Source organism: Saccopteryx leptura, chromosome 1, assembly GCF_036850995.1.
Source record: "Saccopteryx leptura isolate mSacLep1 chromosome 1, mSacLep1_pri_phased_curated, whole genome shotgun sequence".
Taxonomy (NCBI): Eukaryota; Metazoa; Chordata; class Mammalia; order Chiroptera; family Emballonuridae; genus Saccopteryx; species Saccopteryx leptura.
In genome coordinates, this window is record NC_089503.1 from 150,363,669 (window position 1) to 150,382,876 (window position 19,208).

The window sequence follows — 19,208 nt, forward strand, 5'->3', positions numbered from 1 at the left end:
GAACCAGCAATCTCTGTGCTTCGAGACGATGCTCTAACCAACTGAGCCATCTGGCCAGGGCGACAAACGACATTTCCAACTTGGCTGTTTTTCAATGGGAATATAGAGCAAGCCCTTCAGTTATTAACAAGAGGATAAAACCAAACAGTGAGCCACCCACACCCACGGGACCTACTGGGCTCGTATGCATCGCGATGGCAGAGACTCTGGCACAGGACGATAAACTATTAGGACAGTTTCCTAACAAATTCGTAACGAGCAGACTATGCTTATTAAACAACACAAAAAATCCACGGAGGATATTTTTGATCTACATAAGCAGAATATTCCATTTCACCAAAAATTAAAAAGAATCTATTATTTGTGTTTAGTTATAGTAATTTCACCCTCAGTACGTGTGTATCCTGTATCAGAAAGCAATGCATGCACACAAAACTCCACCTTACCTTCAAAGACATCTGTCATCTTGCAGATGTGGGCAAATGTTGCCCCGGTTGCCCAGGTGTGCACCACATCCATTAGGTGGGGCTTGAATGAGCCCAGGTATGTTTCCTCATCAATTTCCAACTTTGCTTCTGCTGAAACTTTTGCAATTCGTTTGGCACATTCCTTTGAAGAGAAAAGAAGACACACTTAACATTCTTACCCTCTCCCACATCCCTTTTCGTTATTTCCAGGGCCAGCACTCCAGGGGCCCCCTTTCTCCTGGGAGGGCGAGATTGCACTCGGGCCCCCTGCTCTGAGCAGCCCCAGGCCTCTTCCGTTGCTCAGTGAACAAACAGCCCAGTCTCCACTGCACTGCGGTAATTAAGGAAAATGTTTCAAGACCACAATTTTTACCTGGTTATACCTTTTCTACAAAACAGAAACTCTTCTCTGAACTTATTCAAGAGGAGCACTTGCCCAATCTCTAATAGTTTCATTAACAAAACAGTCATCAATCAGAGTTAGAGAATCACATACCTTATGGCAAATGATGCTTTTCCCCAACAATGCTTCAAAAAAATGTCAATATGAAGATTTTCTTTTCCCCTAATGAGAAATCTAATCCAATCCTTTTTCCTTGGTAATCTAAAAGATCAAAAACACCTACAACTAGAGAGATCTCCGTGGTCTGGAATTTAAGTCTCTCATTAACTTTAATGTTGGCTGACTGGCCCATTGCTAAGCCTTATTCTGTTGGTCACTCTTTGTTCCTCTCTCACAACGTCTTACAGTTCATCTTTCTGTATGTATAATACCGAAAAGACAAACAAATACCAGATCATCCTAAGAAAATAATAACAGACACAAACTTATTACTGTAAGCTATTGTGGCTTTGAGGACCCAGGGATAAATAATTTTTTTTTTTTTTGGTATTTCTCTGAAGCTGGAAATGGGGAGAGACAGTCAGACAGACTCCCACATGCGCCCGACCGGGATCCACCCGGCACGCCCACCAGGGGGCGACGCTCTGCCCACCAGGGGGCGATGCTCTGCCCCTCCGGGGCATCGCTCTGTTGCGACCAGAGCCACTCCAGCGCCTGGGGCAGAGGCCAAGGAGCCATCCCCAGCGCCAGGGCCATCTTTGCTCCAATGGAGCCTCGGCTGCGGGAGGGGAAGAGAGAGACAGAGAGGAAGGAGAGGGGGAGGGGTGGAGAAGCAGATGGGCGCTTCTCCTGTGTGCCCTGGCCAGGAATCGAACCTGGGACTTCCGCACGCCAGGCCGACGCTCTACCACTGAGCCAACCAGCCAGGGCCTAAATAATTTCTTAGGATAGAGATTTTAAAACTTTGTTGTGAATTAAAATGGAAAAATAAATAACAAAAAAACAAAGTTAATTAAATCCAAGTTCATGCAGATGCCATTTTTCAGCAGAGGAGATGATGAGGCAGGCGCTGCTGGTGCCCGGCTGCCCCCCCCGCGGTGCCCGGCTGTTAACTGTTAAGCATCACAGATGATGCTGGATGCTGAAACCAGCTTTAAATGACGTGGCTAACATCAAATGGCTTCTTTAATCACAACGGAAGCTGTTTCTGCGGAATTATAAATACTGTAGCTAGACCATCGAAAATGTTTATTGTACACTATTCATAAACTACGTGGTTTGAAAAACATCTTACCTGCATCTGACGAAGTGGTCCTGCTAATTGCTCTGTTAATTTGGGCATCTCACTAGACTGAAAGAAAGATCAGATGTGAGAACCCAAGTTTAAAGCACTGTATCCACAACCTGCTTTAACAAAGCAAAACAGAGCTTGTAGGATGTCCGTTAATAGTATAAGGCCTTAGACCAGCGGTTCTCAACCTGTGGGTCGTGAACGACCAAAACACAGGGGTCGCCTAAAGCCATCGGAAATACATATTTTATTTAAAAATGTATTGTATAATAAATATGTATTTTCCGATGACTTTAGGCAACCCCTGTGTTTTGGTCGTTCGACTCCCCGGGGTTGCGACCCACAGGTTGAAAACCGCTGCCTTAGGCATTAGCACATATTTATCATCAACTCTCAGTTCACAAAAGCAAAAATGCACTCCTCTCATCCTAAAGGAGAATACGCTATTTCAGTAGAAAATATCACACTGCATTCTCTGTGACCAAAGATGGAGCTGAGGAAGAGCAAACACTGTAAGCACGCACAGTGCCTGGCTACATCAAAATTACTGTGAGCTGCTGTAGCATAGTTCAATTTTGAAACAGTGTTGGCTTCTAGGCAACTCTGAATCTGTGGAATGTGACTATTTGGGATAAAGAACATTAAAACATGCCCTCAATTTTTACCTTACTAGATTATCTCTAGCTCTCTAACAAAGTATAAGATAGTTAAAACTCTAATCTGAGTTTGTGTTCTTTTTTTTTTTTTTTTTTACTTAAGTCTGTTGATTCTTTATTTATTTATTCATTTTTAGAGAGGAGAGAGAGAGGGTGAGAGAGAGAGAGAGGAGAGACAGAGAGAGAGAAGGGGGGAGAAGCTGGAAGCATCAACTCCCATATGTGCCTTGACCAGGCAAGCCCAGGGTTTCGAACCGGCGACCTCAGCATTTCCAGGTCTACGCTTTATCCACTGCGCCACCACAGGTCAGGCTGAGTTTGTGTTCTTAATATTGCCTTCCCACTAGCGACAAGTTTGTCAATTTCTCAATTAGAATAACAGGAGTTTCAGGTCTACTACTAACTCCCCAAGAAAACTTGGACAAACTGCTCAAATTCTGTGTTGGTTTTTTTTACCCTGTCAAAGAGAAAAGGTCAGACCCTGAAAACCTATAAACTTGTGATTAGAATAAAGACATTATTTGTGAACAAATTCTGACCAAGATAGTCTTGCTAAACAAAAACAAAATTATTACAAGAATGGTTTGTATGTGCATGACAAGACTTAAATTTTAAGTACGTAAATTTTTTAAAGAGCAATTTTTAGTTGCGATAGATGTGCCTTTCTTTTAAGCAGCAGTATTTGCACAGACTTGGTTTTGATTTGTATCATGTGTGGGTGTATGTGTGTGTGTGTGTGTGTGTGTGATAAATCATGAACCAGGTTCTATGTTATTCCTGTTAAAATAAAAAAGCCTGGCACAAGGACAAGAGTGCGGTTTCATGTGAAAAGAATGCAGGACTGCTACATGTGTCTGCCATTCTGTCTACTCAAGGTCAGCAGTCTAAAGGCCTCCTCCCTGCGAGTCACTGTAAGCAGAAGGCGCTGGTCCTCACATCAGAAACTAGATGTGGTTCCACCAACACGCTCTCCCAGGTGGTTTATTTATCTCCTCATCTTTCCTTTAAGCCTCAAATTTCCCTCTTATGGTGAGGCCTTTTCTGACCACCCTATTTAAAACAACACCCCACCCCCCAGAAGTCTCTATCTGCCTCCTGCCCCACTGCCTCCGAAGCCCTCACCACCCCTGACCCAGTCTGTGTGCTCTCTCTCCACTGACATCCTCAGCCACTGCCAGCTAGCTTCCAAGGAGGGAGACAATTCTGCTCTATCTCTGGACCTGGCACACAGTAGGGGCTTAATAAATATTTGTTGCAAAGATCATGTTATATTTAAATTTATTTTAATGATTAAAAATAATGGGGGAGCACAGTTTTAGAAAGAATGCATTTTAAAACAGAAGTTACTGTATCAAGCAGACCACACTGTGGGTCTTTACTATATTTATCTTTCTTTCTAGCTAGGAAACATTCTTTAAAAGTATCAACAAACTGCCACTTGGCTTTCAGTACAAGTTTCCATGCTGATGTTGAAAGGCACCACCATAGGAACTGATGAAACTGCACACACCAGTGTGATGTCACAGACAGATCCAAGCACACAGAGCGACACATGCCCCACATTTCAGAACTGGGGTCTGGCTGAGCCCAGTGCCTCTGAAGAGGGGACACACTTGGCCACATTAAAAAACAACAACAAAAAAACCCACACCCATTTCCGAACACTCTGTAAACCCAAGATCTATTAAATGAAATCCACTTCACTGTCCTTTCTGGTAACACACATTTAATGATCTAATTCTCTCACTGTACTTGTGTTCAAGTTGTAGTGGTTTCTAACTATATCCATAATGCACAGATATGAAATGATATTTTTATAACTGAAACTGTCCATACAGCATTAAAATAAATGACAGGACACGTGGATTAGGAAGCATGGCATGCTAAGCATGAACTCACGTTCTCCTGGAACACGAGGCAGCTGAGCAGCGCTGTAGCCTGCTCCGCGGACAGGTCGTTGAAGAGGCCGTTGAACATCATCTCGGTCAGGAGGAGCTCGTCTGCACTGCACCACCACAAGGAAAGAAAGTCCAGATGTCAGAACATAAAAGCACACGCACACACGCATCCTTACAATCCAGTTTGACCATAGGAGTCAACAATGAGGGACACCAAAGCTTTATTTAACTAAGGAAATGGCATGTCTTTATATCACCAATGTATAAATAATACGCTTAAAGTAGGCATGTCCTATGAAGATCCCATCCAAGCAAATACCCATCGGCATATATTGAATGAAATTACTTATTTATTCAATTATCAGACCAGGAAAAACAGTCAACACCATCCACTTATAACCTGGGTCCGAGGACCTTTTTCACTGTTTTTCATTCTGTAAGTTTACAAAGAATTGATAAAATGAAGGGACCATGAAAAGCACCATTGGCAATTCTAAGTGGGACATGCCTGTAGCAGCACGTGCTCAGTGAGTGAATGCACACAACGGGTGGTGACGGCCCCTGACCGCAGCAGTGTGCTCGCTGATGGTAACCGCGTCGGGAGGTGTCAGCGCGAGCCCGGAGCCAAAGTGCATGTCCAGCGGCAGCACAGACCAGCACTCCCGGCCCTTCATGCACCTGCACTGCCAAAACGAACAGACTCCAGATTTTACATTCCTTTCGGGTGCTCGCTTATCTTTATTTTTGGCTTCTTTTGTTTCATTAAAATATGGTATTTTAAAAAATTTTAACAAGTTATACTTTTGGCAAAGAGAGAATGGTCAGCTTCTTTGCTCCATAATTATATATTTTCACATTCTGACTCAAGAATTAGAATGATAAATACAACAATTTTTTTTCCATAACCTGTTTCTTATCAATTTCCTTATGTTTACAACTGTCTTCAGTAGCTGGCCACTTAAGAGCCGATTCAAGGAAAGCCGAGTGCACAAACCATAACTGATGAAAAGCAGGGGTGGTCCAGGTCCTGACTGCAGAAGGAGACATATAACTACATCCTCCCTGCTCAGAAGAACGTAGAATTAAACAAGAATCTTAGATTTTCCTCTGCCCTCAGCACTACGCTGTCACCTGCTGGCTCCCGAGTGGGAGATGCACGTGAGTCTGAGACTCGGTTCATGCGAGTGGTTTCTCCACCATCCCGCATCATCCCTTTGTCTAGTGTGCTGTCTCTGTGCTCCTTTTCTGATCTGCTAATAAAACCTTTCCTGCTTGGTTTTCTTTTTGTCATCATGAGAGGAGGAAAAAATATTCTGAATGCTCAAGTGCATCAACAGAAGCTAAAAAAGACTACTAAGACATGTCTCTAGGGCTCTATCGGCGCTCCACAGGGTATTATGTGTCGTATTGATCTCACATTATGTAGTTGCATGAAAGGTCCAATGACTCATCATTAATTATAATAATGCTACTCTATTTCTTAAAAAAGCAAACAGTTTTTTTGGAAACTTCTAAAAAAAAAATAAAGTCATGAACTAGCCACCTTTACAAACAGTTATAACAATTCAAAAACACAGCTAAAGAGCCCACGTGGATTCCCAATGGTAGATGGAGAGTTAAGCACCGCAAGGAAGACTGCACAGACAGAGCAGGGTCACTTCAAGGAACCGCGGGCTAACGCAGGGGGCAGAAGAGAAAGAATCGCAGGACAAGGATCTAACAGTTGATACAGGTGATTACATTAAGAATGTGGAGGGCCTACAATCAGATTAGAGACATCCAGAACAAGTCTCAGAAGATAGCGGGAGCATGAAGGACTGGCAGGATGGAAATGCGAGAGGGGTCACGCTGGCGACAGGAAGGTCCATGTGTGGGGCATGGTGGCAGGCAGGCAGGCTGCAGAGCGCCAGGACGAGAAGACATGGAATTAGGGAGCTCATCCTGCAGCAGAGAGGCAGACAGTTGCCAGCAGAGAGACGGAAGACTGGGCTTGTACACAGGCCCTGGGAGCTGTGGGGAGGGCGGGCTGCAGACTCAAGAAGGAGGCGTCTGGCAGCAGGGCTACTGCAGGGCCCCCCAGGGCAGGAAGGGAGTAGCAAGCACGCAGGTCAGTGCAGCAGTGACCAGGGCCAGAGGGAGGGACACCATCTGGGATGGTGAGGGGAGAGAAGGGAACAGGACTTGCGGATGACTCCCAAGTCTTTTCCTAGTGGTTGGGACTTACTCAGCAAAACAGAGACCAGAGAGAGAAGCAAACTTAGGGGGAAAGGAAATGTACTTGAAACATTCTATTTTACAATAAACTCAATACCATTCTTCCAAGACTAAATTTAGCTACAGGTACCTTACAGAAATTAATGCCTACACTAATTACTAACTACTGTACAACATCACAAAGAAACAACTCCAGTGACATTAATTTTGGCTGATGAATTAGTAGACCAGTGCTGTGGTCTGGGCTGACTCCTGGGGAAATTATCCACCTCAAGGTGCTCAGCTTTCTTTAGCTCCAGGGCAGGACAGGTGACCTTCCTCACAGGCTGAAGGAAAACCAGAAGCCCAGGGGAAACAATGTGAATAACTGTTGTATTTGGCTCATGAAGTGGCTAAAAAGTGACTCTGAATTAGTGCACGAGCACTTAAAAATCAAGAGATTTCACCTAAAATTCTGGGTTGCCGGCTTTTGTAAATTAAAAAATCTCATTATCACATTCTTCTCTAACAATAGCTAATTGGACCTGGGCGTTTGCTGTCCATTCTGGTGGCCCAGAGCTGTCCTGCTCAGCAGTCCCCACCCGGTTCCTGCAGACACTGGCGTTTTTTTTTTCTGAAGTTGAAAACGGGGAGGCAGTCAGACAGACTCCCGCATGTGCCCGACTGGGATCCACCTGGCATGCCCACCAGGGGGCGATGCTCTGCCCATCTGGGGCGTTGCTCTGTTGCGACCAGAGCCATTCTAACACCTGAGGCAGAGGCTATGGAGCCATCCCCAGTGCTCGGGCCAACTTTGCTCCAATGGAGCCTTGGCTGCAGGAAGGGAAGAGAGAGACAGAGAGGAAGGAGAGGGGGAGGGGTGGAGAAGCAGATGGGCACTTCTCCTGTGTGCCCTGGCCGGGAATCGTACCCGGGTCTCCTGCACGCCAGGCTGACGCTCTACCACTGAGCCAACTGGCCAGGGCCGACACTGGCGTTCTTAACATTCGACCCAAGGACCAACAAAAGCACCCATGGGAATCCTGCCTGCACCATCTGAAACCACATCCATGGCCTTCGTCCTCAGGCCTTGTCCTTCAGGCCATGAGGAGTCCCTGAAAAGGACATAGAAAGCTGTTGTAAAAATGTTTTTGAGCTCTCACTGAGATTAGTGGTCAGAACTATGGACAAAACAAAGTATATCTTCGGGTTGACAGCAATCTTGTGGGACCACAAAGCCAAAACCAGCCAATGAGCCCTCCTGACTTGCTAATCCATGAAACCACCACAGAATGACATGACTTGTTTCAATCCAATTGGTTTTAAGGTCATGTGTAATGTTCCAAAAGATTAACAAAACAGACAATGGCTATATCCCATTTTAAGCTGTGGCCTATGACAGGTTATGCTGGAATACTTTATTGTAGTATAAGACTTCAAAGCCTCCTGCACATACAGAATAATGGTTATTAGACTGAGCTTCAAGATGGAGAAATGTAATTTTAAAAAGAGAGAATACAAAATTGTGTATAAAATAAGATTACAGCCCTGGCTGGTGGCTCCATGGATAGAGCGTTGGCCTGGCATATGGATGCCCAGGGTTCGGTTCCTGGTCTGGGCACACAGGAGAAGTGACCATCTGCTTCTCCACCCCTCCCTCTACCCCTCCTGCAACCAGTGGCTCAATTGGTTCGAGTGTGGCCCTGGGCACTGAGAATGGCTCGGTTGGTCTGAGCATGTTAGCCTCAGGTGCTAAAAATGGCTCGGCTGATTCAAGCATCAGCCCGACAGGATTGCCCAGTGGATCTCGGTCGGGGAACATGCAGGAATCTGTCTCACTATCTCCTCTCCTCTCACTTGGAAAAAGGAAAATAAATAAATGCAGTACAATTATATAAAAATTCCACACAAATTAAAGAAAAGAGAAATAACATCAAAATGCCAATGGTACTTGTATCAACCAATGGGATCTAAGAGGTTTAAGAAAACTTCCCTTTTCTAAAATTTCTCAATTTCCTGGTCAAAACCTGCATTTAAGAGGAAAGGTGCTGTCCCAACTTCAGAACTGCGAGCCGCGCTCTTTCCGGAGACCCACCACCCATGGGCCCAGTATCACCTGCTTATCTCACAGGCCACGCGGCCCTTCATTTCGATGACGTCGGAGGAGGTGGCAAAGCCCAGGCGCCGGAGGACGCGCTTGCGGCACTTGAGCTCATCCATCTGCAGCACAGTCCTCGCCTTCTTCAGCTCTCGCTTTGCAGACTTGATGTCCATCGCAATCTGAGGCGATGAACGGGAAAGAATGATGGGGTATAAGAATGGTTCCTCTTGACTGCCTACACGTCCCCCATGATGCCCTGAAAAGGGTTCCTTCTCTCTGTCCTCAAATTACATCACCAGTCTGTCTAGCGCAAAGCTGGAAATGACTCTAGCAGTAGCAAGAGGACAGGTCTTTGTCCTACAGACAGAGATGAAAGCTTCCAAGTCTGATGCATTTCCAGGCTGTCCTTTAAAGCGGTGAGCCTTAGAATCCAGTGGTAAGTACTACACGCAGTTCACCTAAGACTAGAGGACAGCACACACTGGGCTCGATTGACACTCATCCACCATGCCACCACAGGTCAGGCCTGTCTAAATTCATGATTCGGAACAGCTACAGGAACGCCTTTTCTGCTTAGAGATTACAGCTAATTACCATAAAGAGCTGAGCGACCACAGCGTCTTACCATCAGGGTGGCCACAACAAAAAGCAGGCAATACCACATGTTGGTGAGGGCATGGAGAAAGTTGAGTTCTCGTCAACTGCTGGTGGGGAGGTAAAGTGGTACAGCCACTCTGGCAAAGTTTAACAGTTTTTCACAGTCAAACCTTGAGTTACTACTAATTTTACCCAAGAGAAAGGAAAACACTGTCCACAAAAAAACTTGGACATAACTGTTCCCAGCAGCATTATTCATAATAGCCGGGGTAGAAACCCCCAAGTGCCCATCACTGACAAATGGTGAAACAAAGCTCAGGACACCACCCAATGGAATCAAGTGCTGACTCCTGCAGCTACACGAGAGCACGAATGAGCCCTGAAGACACTGCGATAAGTGGAAGAGGGCCGACAGAAAAGGCCAAACCCCATATGTTTTACTGACACAAACTCTCCAGAACAGGGAATGCAGAGGCAGAAAGCAAACGTGTGGCCACCAGGGACTGGAGGGTGGGGAGACGGGAGTGACTGCTAATCAGTACTAGGATTCTTCCGGGGTGACGACAATGTTCTGAGATTGCACTGTGGTTACGGCTGCAGAGAGTTGTGAATATACTAAAAACCGCTGAACTGTGAGCTTTAAAAGGGTGAATATTATGCAATGTGGATTATATCTCATAAATAATATTAATAATAACAAACAAACTCCATCAAATGCCAAACCGCAGCAAAATGATCATCTTGACTTGTTAAAGGTCAATAGTAGACTTAAAAGATAGATCCCTGTTACAGCTGACAACCAACAGAAGAATATAAAAAGTGCCTATTATTTATGACCTACCTAGATTCCAGGATAAAAACAGGTTTCTGCCATACCTGGGCCTTTTTCTCGCAGAGCGTGTACACAGTTTCCAGGTTCGGGTCGTTGTGCAGGGGATGGGAATACATCCGGTGCTCGAAAGCCTCCACCTTCTGGATGACCTTCTTCAGCCCCTGGTCTTGAATGCCCATATCATCAATAGGGTCTAACAAAGGAACGCCGTCAGGAAAGCGTTTCTGAACTTCCTGAGACAAAGCATTTGTTTAATTAATTTTTCATTTATAGACAAAAGAGTGAAAACTAAACTAGATTAGCATTTTCTTTTGTTTTTCCTTTGCACAAACACAAAAATAAAAAGGCTGCTGATACTGTGCATAGTTTTGAATTTCCCACGCTAATCAGTGCACTTCCCACTGAGCTTGTTTCTGACTTCTGAATTGCTGTACTGTGGGTTTGCTGATACAGGACTGTGCTCTACCTTATTAATAATCCAGTACAGAGTTCAATAGTTTTGGATGTGGCACAACTTACTGATAACTCATTATTTCATATTTGGGTTAAAACTTCTTTTCATCATAAATAATCCTGCACTGAACCTCTCTTAAGGGTGTACTCTGTTTTCAATTTTCTGATTATTTCCTTGGGGCTGGATCCCAGGGAGGACAGGACTGAGTCAAAAGACGTAAACTGCCCTGGCCGGTTGGCTCAGTGGTGGAGCGTTGGCCTGGCGTGCAGGAATCCCGGGTTCGATTCCCGGCCAGGGTACATAGGAGAGGCGCCCATCTGCTTCTCCACCCCTCCTCCTCTCCTTCCTCTCTGTCTCTCTCTTCCCCTCCCGCAGCCAAGGCTCCATTGGAGCAAAAGATGGCCCGGGTGCTGGGGATGACAGAGCCCCAGGGGCCTCTGCCCCAGGCGCTAGAGTGGCTCTGGTCGCAACTGAGCGACGCCCCCTGGTGGGCGTGCCGGGTGGATCCCGGTCAAGCGCACGCGGGAGTCTGTCTGACTGCCTCCCCATTTCCAGCTTCAGAAAAATACAAAAAAAAAAAGATGTAAACTTGTTAAAGGGTCCAGGTCACTATTGTTAGCTTTTTTTTTTTTACACGATTTCACTGTAAATATAATAAGCACAGGAGTTCAGAGAAGGGACACTTCACAGATTGGCACTCCCTGGGAGGTTGCCAGAGTCGTGGATAGGTTTTAAAGGTAAGATAGGATTTGGCCAGTTTGAAATTAAATAGGTACATCCAGAAACAATTTGTAAAACTCTGAAGAGAATTATTCATGTTGAGGAAGCCCACCTGCAGACTGCAAGTTCCCCTGAAAGCTTCCTGTCCTTGGCTTTTGTTTCCTTAGACTCTAGAGTAGAGCCTGGGTACACAGGAAATGCTAACTGAAGTGTTTATTGACTAAATAACAAAGCTGCTTCTTCTTATATGGAAAGTAACATTTTCTAGAAAGTAAAATTTTTTTTGGTTGTTGGAAAAATAAAAACTATGTCATCCATTTACTAACAATACTAAAAGATGGCTCACAGCCCTGGCATGTGATTGGCCACGCCTGCAGTGGCTTTCCCTCCTAACCTGCTGGCGTGGAAGGTGTCTCTGTGCACCCATGAGGCTCCTTCAGTCACTCACTGTTGGCAGAGTCAAAGGGGGGATAGTAGACGGATGGGCAGTCCTGTTGCCACCACCTTTATTAAAAGAACTGCTCTGGGCCCTGGCCCGAGAGCTCAGGTGGTCAGAGCGCTGTCACAACAGGCAGAGGCTGTGGTCCTATCCCCGGTCAGGGCGCATACAGAACCAGACCCATGTTTCTGTCTCTCTCTATTCCTTCCTCTCTAAAATCAAACAATAAATTTTATACAAAATTTTAAAAGGAACTAACTCTACTGGTCATGTTTATAGTTTTCTAAAAGAAAGCAATATATTTAAAAGCATCTCAGTTGCCTCATAATAAACCCTACTTATGTGCACATAAGCCTTCTAGTTTATAAAATCAACACACATACCTGTATGGACTTGAGAACACTCTGCCTATTGTCCAGTGACCGCAGGTCCTTAGGGATATAGAGGCGGACACTGCTGATGGCAGACAGGAGATGCACCAGAACCGGAACCACCTGCCAACAGAGAGCCAGAGGGCTAGAGCTGCGTGCGGCCCAAGCTGACCGCTCTCTCAGTCAGTTTAAAGCCCTAAGAGGAAGCTGCGCTTATGTGTGACAGGTAGAGCAAATACAAAGTAAACACTGTGGAAGCTTTCATCTTAGTAGAGACTATATTTTAAAAGTAAAAGCTAATTCAAACTTCCAAATAACTGGCAAAGTATTCTCCTTCAGTTGGGAACAGTCCCCTAGTGTTCCCATGACTCGTTTCTGCATGTTCACATTATCCTGTAAAGAACCTGCAATTCGGGTTTGTCTAACCACGAGGACTCGTCAGTTCCAGTTAGTCACTTTTGGCAGAAGGGACTTTTTTTTTGGTCTTCTGTCTACTGGGCAGTATTACTGGTGAATCAACTTGGGATCACTGGATTGCAATGCTCACTGCTATATCCCCACTGTCAGGTTATCGCTGCCCTTTATAGTTACTAAGAGATGTATGGAAGTCACTGTGGAAAACAGACTGCAAGAAAGCTGACAGAAGCTGCACGGGGCACCTCATACCTCAAGTCAGAGAAGAGAAGCTGACTTCCCCTCTAGCTCATCAACCGCCCTCAGTGGTGCTGCAGTCATTGCAGCCAAGAGCTGAGCTCTTCCCTAAACTGCCCACGCAGCTCTTCTCCACGCCCAGGACTCCCACTCAGGACACTGACAAAAGCATGCAACATTAGACACATGTTCCTGAGCACAGGCCTCCTCGGTTCTACTCTCATGCCTGTCGCTCGTCCACACAGAACAGAACTTGGAGCTCTTCCTAAAGAGGGATGTTTCCTGTTCTGTACGTGCTGGGAATGCAATTGTCTGGAAAATAAAAAACCCTAATTCTCCTACAAGTCTGCTGGGTTTTTCAATAGTTCTTTTATAAAGTCTTCTTCACTAACCTGGCCCCACCCCTACTACCCCAGAGGATTCGTCTTTGATATTCACCTAGCCCCCCCCCCCACTGAGCACTTTGTGCTCCCCACCATTAAGCAGTAAGCCCCTCTGGAAGGTAGAGGCTACACAGCTAATTCATGCTGACCCCCCCTTTCCTTAGCAGTGTATGCTAAACCAAACTGATTCCAGTGCTCCCGCAGCTCGATGTTCCTGTCTCTGTCTCTCTCCCCACCGCTCTCTTAAAAACAGTGTTACAGGACCGCTACATGCCAGTTACACCTCAACTAAGAAACACTGTGACAGGAGTAGACAGACACTCAGTGTGCTCGGGTTCCAGTGCAGGGAACCCCACAAAAGCTGTCTGCCATGAAAGGGGAACGCTGGGACGTGCACCCCAGGTGCCTTTTCAAGTCGCATAACTTCAAAGGTCCCCTTGGGTACAGTAAATATACGTCAAAGTGCGAGTTTTAGCCTCATTTAAAGTTAAGCAGTCATACAGTCAAGTAAACATTAAAGGAAAAGAGTCATGCAATTTCACTGGTGGTCAAGTTCTGGAGAACTGATAGAAGACTGGGGAACAGAGACCAAAGGTTATCTGGTGTCCAGAATGATAATTATTCTTCAAAATCATTATATTAAAATGTCTAATAACGACCAGTCTTCTAAACTGCTGCCACTCCAAACTGCACATTTAACTGACCCAGGGGTGCAGCCTACGCCGCTGCCATGGCACACCTAACCTTCTACAACTGAAGCTCACTAGAATACACACCAGCAGCACGGCTCTTCCTACACAGCGGGCAGGCAGCACACTCCTAAAGCAATGTGTAAAAATAACACAACTGCAGTATGACATTTGCTTTCTAATACACAGTTGAAATTTCTACAATAAGGTATTACCTACAATTATTTAAAAATGAAATAGACATTCAAGAAATAGGGGGTCTCATGGCAAACTGAATTTTTATATTTCATTAAAAGTATATGTAAATTTGACCCTGGCCGGTTGGCTCAGTGGTAGAGCATCGGCCTGGCGTGCAGGGGTCCTGGGTTCGATTCCCGGCCAGAGCACACAGAAGCACCCATCTGCTTCTCCACCCCTCCCCCTCTCCTTCCTCTCTGTCTCTCTCTTCCCCTCCCGCAGCCGAGGCTCCATTGGAGCAAAGATGGCCCGGGCGCTGGGGATGGCTCCTTGGCCTCTGCCCCAGGCACTAGAGTGGCTCTGGTCGCGACAGAGCGATGCCCCGGAGGGGCAGAGCATCGCCCCCTGGTGGGCAGAGCGTCGCCCCCTGGTGGGCGTGCTGGGTGGATCCCAGTAGGGCACATGCGGGAGTCTGACTGGCTATCCCCGTTTCCAGCTTCAGAAAAATACACACACACACACAAAAAAAAAGTATATGTAAATTTAATGACTGTATGGAGTTCATTATCAAACCATTGCTTAAATAATTTTCACAGGAATGTAATAAGCGACATGGATGAAAATAACACTAAAATTATTGGATTATAAAAATAACAAAACATCTTTACAGCCCAGATAAAATTCAACTGCTTGTGAAAAGTTAGAACTACTTTTTCTCTTCCGTTTTGTCATTATCGACTGTGCCAAAGCTGAGAGAAAAGGAAGAGAGCCTACATCTCATTACCAGGTTCCTAATAGGTAGATGGCTCTAACACACCTCAAGATGCCTAGAACATACCCAGTCTAGACACCATGACGGCATGTCCGTTATACCGTGCGAAGGAACCGTAGTGACGACAGACGACGTAGACCCCCACACTGCGGGCAGCTCACCTGCATCTCACCCTTCTCGTCGGGCCGGGCGGGCTTGGCGGCCTCGGTGGCGGCATTCTTCAGGCTCTCGCGGCTGCAGCGCAGGAGCACCTCCACCACATACAAGGGGTCCAGTTCCCCAGAGCTGGGCTGGAAGACAGGGAGGGGAAGGTCTTTCGTTTGGATGCTGGACTGCACGCGGCCCGGCCTGGCTCACAGGAAGGAGGGCTCTCTCCACCTCCAACGTGCTCCCCGGGGAGAAGAGAGCATGCCCTCGGTACTTGGGAAGTTAAAAAGTGTGATCCCTGTTTCTGTCACGACTGCGACAAAAATGCCATTTTAAGTGTCTAATGATTAGTTTATAACCACTTTTAATATATCAGAATTAGAAAAAAAAACCCTGAAATCATCAGTATCAAATAATGAATCTGTATCTTCAAATAACCCTAAACAACAAAAAATATAATGAAAGTAGGTTATTTATTGCTTAATATACTGGTACCTCTGTAACATGGTTTCATATCATTTTATTAAATATTCCCTAATAAGACTTTATTCTCTAGTGAGATCTCGAGTCATATGGTCTAAAGACTAATCATGTTCTCTACACTATAATAATGTAGTTAAGAGCACTCTTTTCCACAGTAATAAAACCCTTTTTTTTCTTTGGTAAAGAATTCCTCTCTGCTTTTTCAATATTTGAATTAAAAATTTTCTTCTTCTCAGGCATTTCTTCCTCCCGGTACTCCAAATGCATCTTGTTTGTCTCTGCTGAAGCAGTTATCACGCTACCTAACACTTTCTTCATACTTGCCACCAACAGGCATTCTGTGTCTGTGGTCAATGAATGCTTATCAAACTGGGGTCAAATGAGGTAAGCTGTAAAAATCCTTCCAAAAATGTCCTGTAAATTAAAATTACTAGTCATGTTGATAAGTTATCAAAATGGTAATAAACTAAATATCCTTAGAAGCTCTTCAGTCGATTAGTGATTGATCATTAACCAAAATGACTATCACAGTCTGACCAGGCGGTGGCGCAGTGGATACAGCGTCGGACTGGGATGCGGAAGACCCCGAGGTTACCAGCTTGAGCGAGGGCTCATCTGGTTTGAGCAAAAGCTCACAGCCAGCCCAACATCGCTGGCTCAAGCAAGGGGTTACTTGGTCTTCTGAAGGCCCACGGTCAAGGCACATAAAAAAAAAATGACTATCACAAACCTATGAACATAATTGTTTCTCCACAACAAATGGCTTCAGGATCTCAGAGTTTATTTACATATTTCAGGACTAATTTTTAATCCCAAAGCTTGATTCCTCATTGCTTCTATATACAGGCAGGACAATGAAGTTAATGACAACATCATGACAATGTCAACCCTAAGAGAGCGCAGATATCTTGTGCAAATCCTTTAATTTAAAGACAAAGAAAGCTGTGCAGAGATACAAAGTATCTCACTTAGGGTCATATATTTGCAGATAACAGGCTCAGACCCACTGCAACTAAAGAGAATATAAAAGAAAGTATAGCTGATTTAACTTCACAACAGTCCCTCTCATAACAAATTAACAAAATCAACCTTCATTTCACATATAAGTAATTTTTTCAAAATCTTTATACAAATGATCAAAATCAACTTTACTAATGCCAGCATTTAGAGAACAAGTAAAACTGACCAGCTCGAGGAATATATAAAGGATTGATGAACTTAGAGAAAAAATATAAATGGTCATGAAATTAAAATTTATTGTTTAAGAAAAATAACCCATATCATTTTAAGCATAAATTTTAAGATTATTCAAAAAATTAATTCCTGATGGCAAAATTTATTACATCTTCTCTTAAGGTAACACTTTTTCCACTTTGATCAATTTCAGGAGGCTGAAGAAAACATTTCACTAACAGTTTACATAAAATCCCACTTTAAGAACAATGGTTTAGCCTGACTGGGCAGTGGCGCAGTGGATAGAGCGTCAGACCCAGGTGCAGACAGAGCGGAAGACCCAGGTTCGAGACTCCGAGGTTGCTAGCTTGAGCGTGGGCTCATATAGTTTGAGCAAAAAAAGCTTACCAGCTTGGACCCAAGGTAGCTGGCTTGAGCAAGGGGGTCACTCGGTCTGCTGAAGGCCCACGGTTGGGGCACATATGAGAAAGCAATCAATAAACAACTAAGGTGTCGCCACAAAAAAACTCATAATTGAAGCTTCTCATCTCTCTCTGTTCCTGTCTGTCCCTATCTATCCCTCTCTTTGACTCTCTCTCTCTGTCTCTATAAGAAAAACAAAAAACAATGGTTTACCTTAACATTTGACTTTTTTGAGAAATTCACCACTACTCCCCAGCCAAAATCATCTCCTTCATTCTTCACCTGGAGAGAAATAAGGCACAAGAACAAGAACATTTAAATTCAAAAGGCAACCTCGAACTCCCACACTCACATCACAGGCTAACAAAACTGAGTTTTCCCGGTAAAGTATATTTTGAAAGATCACTGTTAAACTTATGAAAAAAGACATTAATTCCACAGGAAAAAAAAACTGAACACCAAATTTCAGAGACCTCTGTATAGCAACAACAGGAATCTCTCTTCTGGGGATTTCTCTTGATTCATTTGTGTTGCATTTCTCTGCCTTCTCATTTTGCGTAAAAGAAGGTTTTGGCCACTGGGGTCCACTGGGTGTGGCTTTGGAATCTCTCAATTACCAAAGGAGTGTCAAGTTTATAGGTAATGAATTTCTCCTGGACTTAAAACTGCTTTTATTTTTAGATTTTGTAACTGGAAATATCTTATATGTTAATTCTAAAACTGTCTACTTCAATATATATTCTCCAAAATGAAAATCTGATTAATACTTCCGTTAACCAGAATCACATGAAACCAGTAAAACAACTATTATAGCAGGAAGCATTTTACCAGGATAAGAAAATAGAAGAGCTATTCAAAAAATATCAAATATTGAAATATCCAAATATTTAGTGAAAAAATCATACCTTCACTAAACGACCTGGTTGTAGAAATGGTAAGCAGTATTTCGGTTTGTGAATATATTCTTCAATTTCTTTCCCCAGTTTGACCAGCTGCTGTCTAATCTTATAATAGATGACCACGCTTTCTTCATTTGGTATTACTATTTTATTATACTGTTCTTCTGAGTTCTTTACCTCTGCAAATAAAACACATGCACAACATCAAAGAAATGACACAGCTCCTGTAGCTAACAGCAAAGATACATCCTTCCCCCGCTACCACAGCAGGGCAGCGGCAGTCAGCCTGAACAGACACCTGCATAGACCAGGAGTGAGCAGCAGCTGCAGAGACCACCTCCAGCAGGGCTCCCCGTTTTCCCACAGCTCCTCATCTCAGTAATTACAATCCGCATATGAGTCTAACAGGCAGCAGTTTACTTGGTGAGTTATTCTCTCCTGTGGTGGAGGAGGGTACATCTGGGAGTTCTACCCCATTCAACCCAGCCCTGGGATGGCAGAAGTGTCCCACTTCAGCTCTTTCTAGTTTAAGAGCCAGAAGACACTAGTCGTAAATTAAATTTAAATCAAATAAAACAAAGTATTTAGGTCCTCAATGGCACTAGCACCACTGCAAATGCTCCACGGCTGCAGGTACTACTGACTGCTGTGTGTGAGGGGCACAGACACAGACACTTTGGTTCTGATCTCAACTCTGCTGTCAATCAAGTGTGCAACCTTAGACATGGACTAAACTTCTCCAGGTCTTTAAAAAATAATCTATAAAATAATGGCAAAGTTCCTTCCAGCTCTACAGTCTGTAATGAAGAAGCCTCTCTTAATTAAGACATAAAAAATTAAGAAAAAAAAATACTTTAATTTACTCAGATCTCAGCCCTTTGATTTGGCTTCATAAAAATTGAGTAGAAGAGTCTTATCTATAAATGATAAAAAGATATCTCACATTTGCCTTTACTGTTAAATAAATCATAGTACAGTGGTACCTTGAGATACAAACAGACCAACATACAAAATTTTTTAAGATACGAGCTGCAACTCCGGTCCGTATT

At 44.3% G+C, this 19,208-nt stretch overlaps 1 protein-coding gene across 1 annotated transcript in view; it reads right to left on the reverse strand.

Annotated features, from left to right (window-relative positions):
- The window catches only part of MTREX (Mtr4 exosome RNA helicase), a 69,069-nt gene that overhangs the window by 7,089 nt on the left and 42,772 nt on the right, over nucleotides 1-19,208 (reverse strand). The window contains exons 17-25 of the mRNA XM_066377674.1: nucleotides 18,166-18,338; nucleotides 17,474-17,542; nucleotides 15,196-15,324; nucleotides 12,375-12,485; nucleotides 10,423-10,611; nucleotides 8,965-9,128; nucleotides 4,657-4,762; nucleotides 2,105-2,161; nucleotides 447-609 (exon numbers count right to left, since the gene is read on the reverse strand). Of these exons, the coding sequence (XP_066233771.1) occupies nucleotides 447-609; nucleotides 2,105-2,161; nucleotides 4,657-4,762; nucleotides 8,965-9,128; nucleotides 10,423-10,611; nucleotides 12,375-12,485; nucleotides 15,196-15,324; nucleotides 17,474-17,542; nucleotides 18,166-18,338 (1,161 nt within the window). The remainder of the gene's footprint in view (nucleotides 1-446; nucleotides 610-2,104; nucleotides 2,162-4,656; nucleotides 4,763-8,964; nucleotides 9,129-10,422; nucleotides 10,612-12,374; nucleotides 12,486-15,195; nucleotides 15,325-17,473; nucleotides 17,543-18,165; nucleotides 18,339-19,208) is intronic.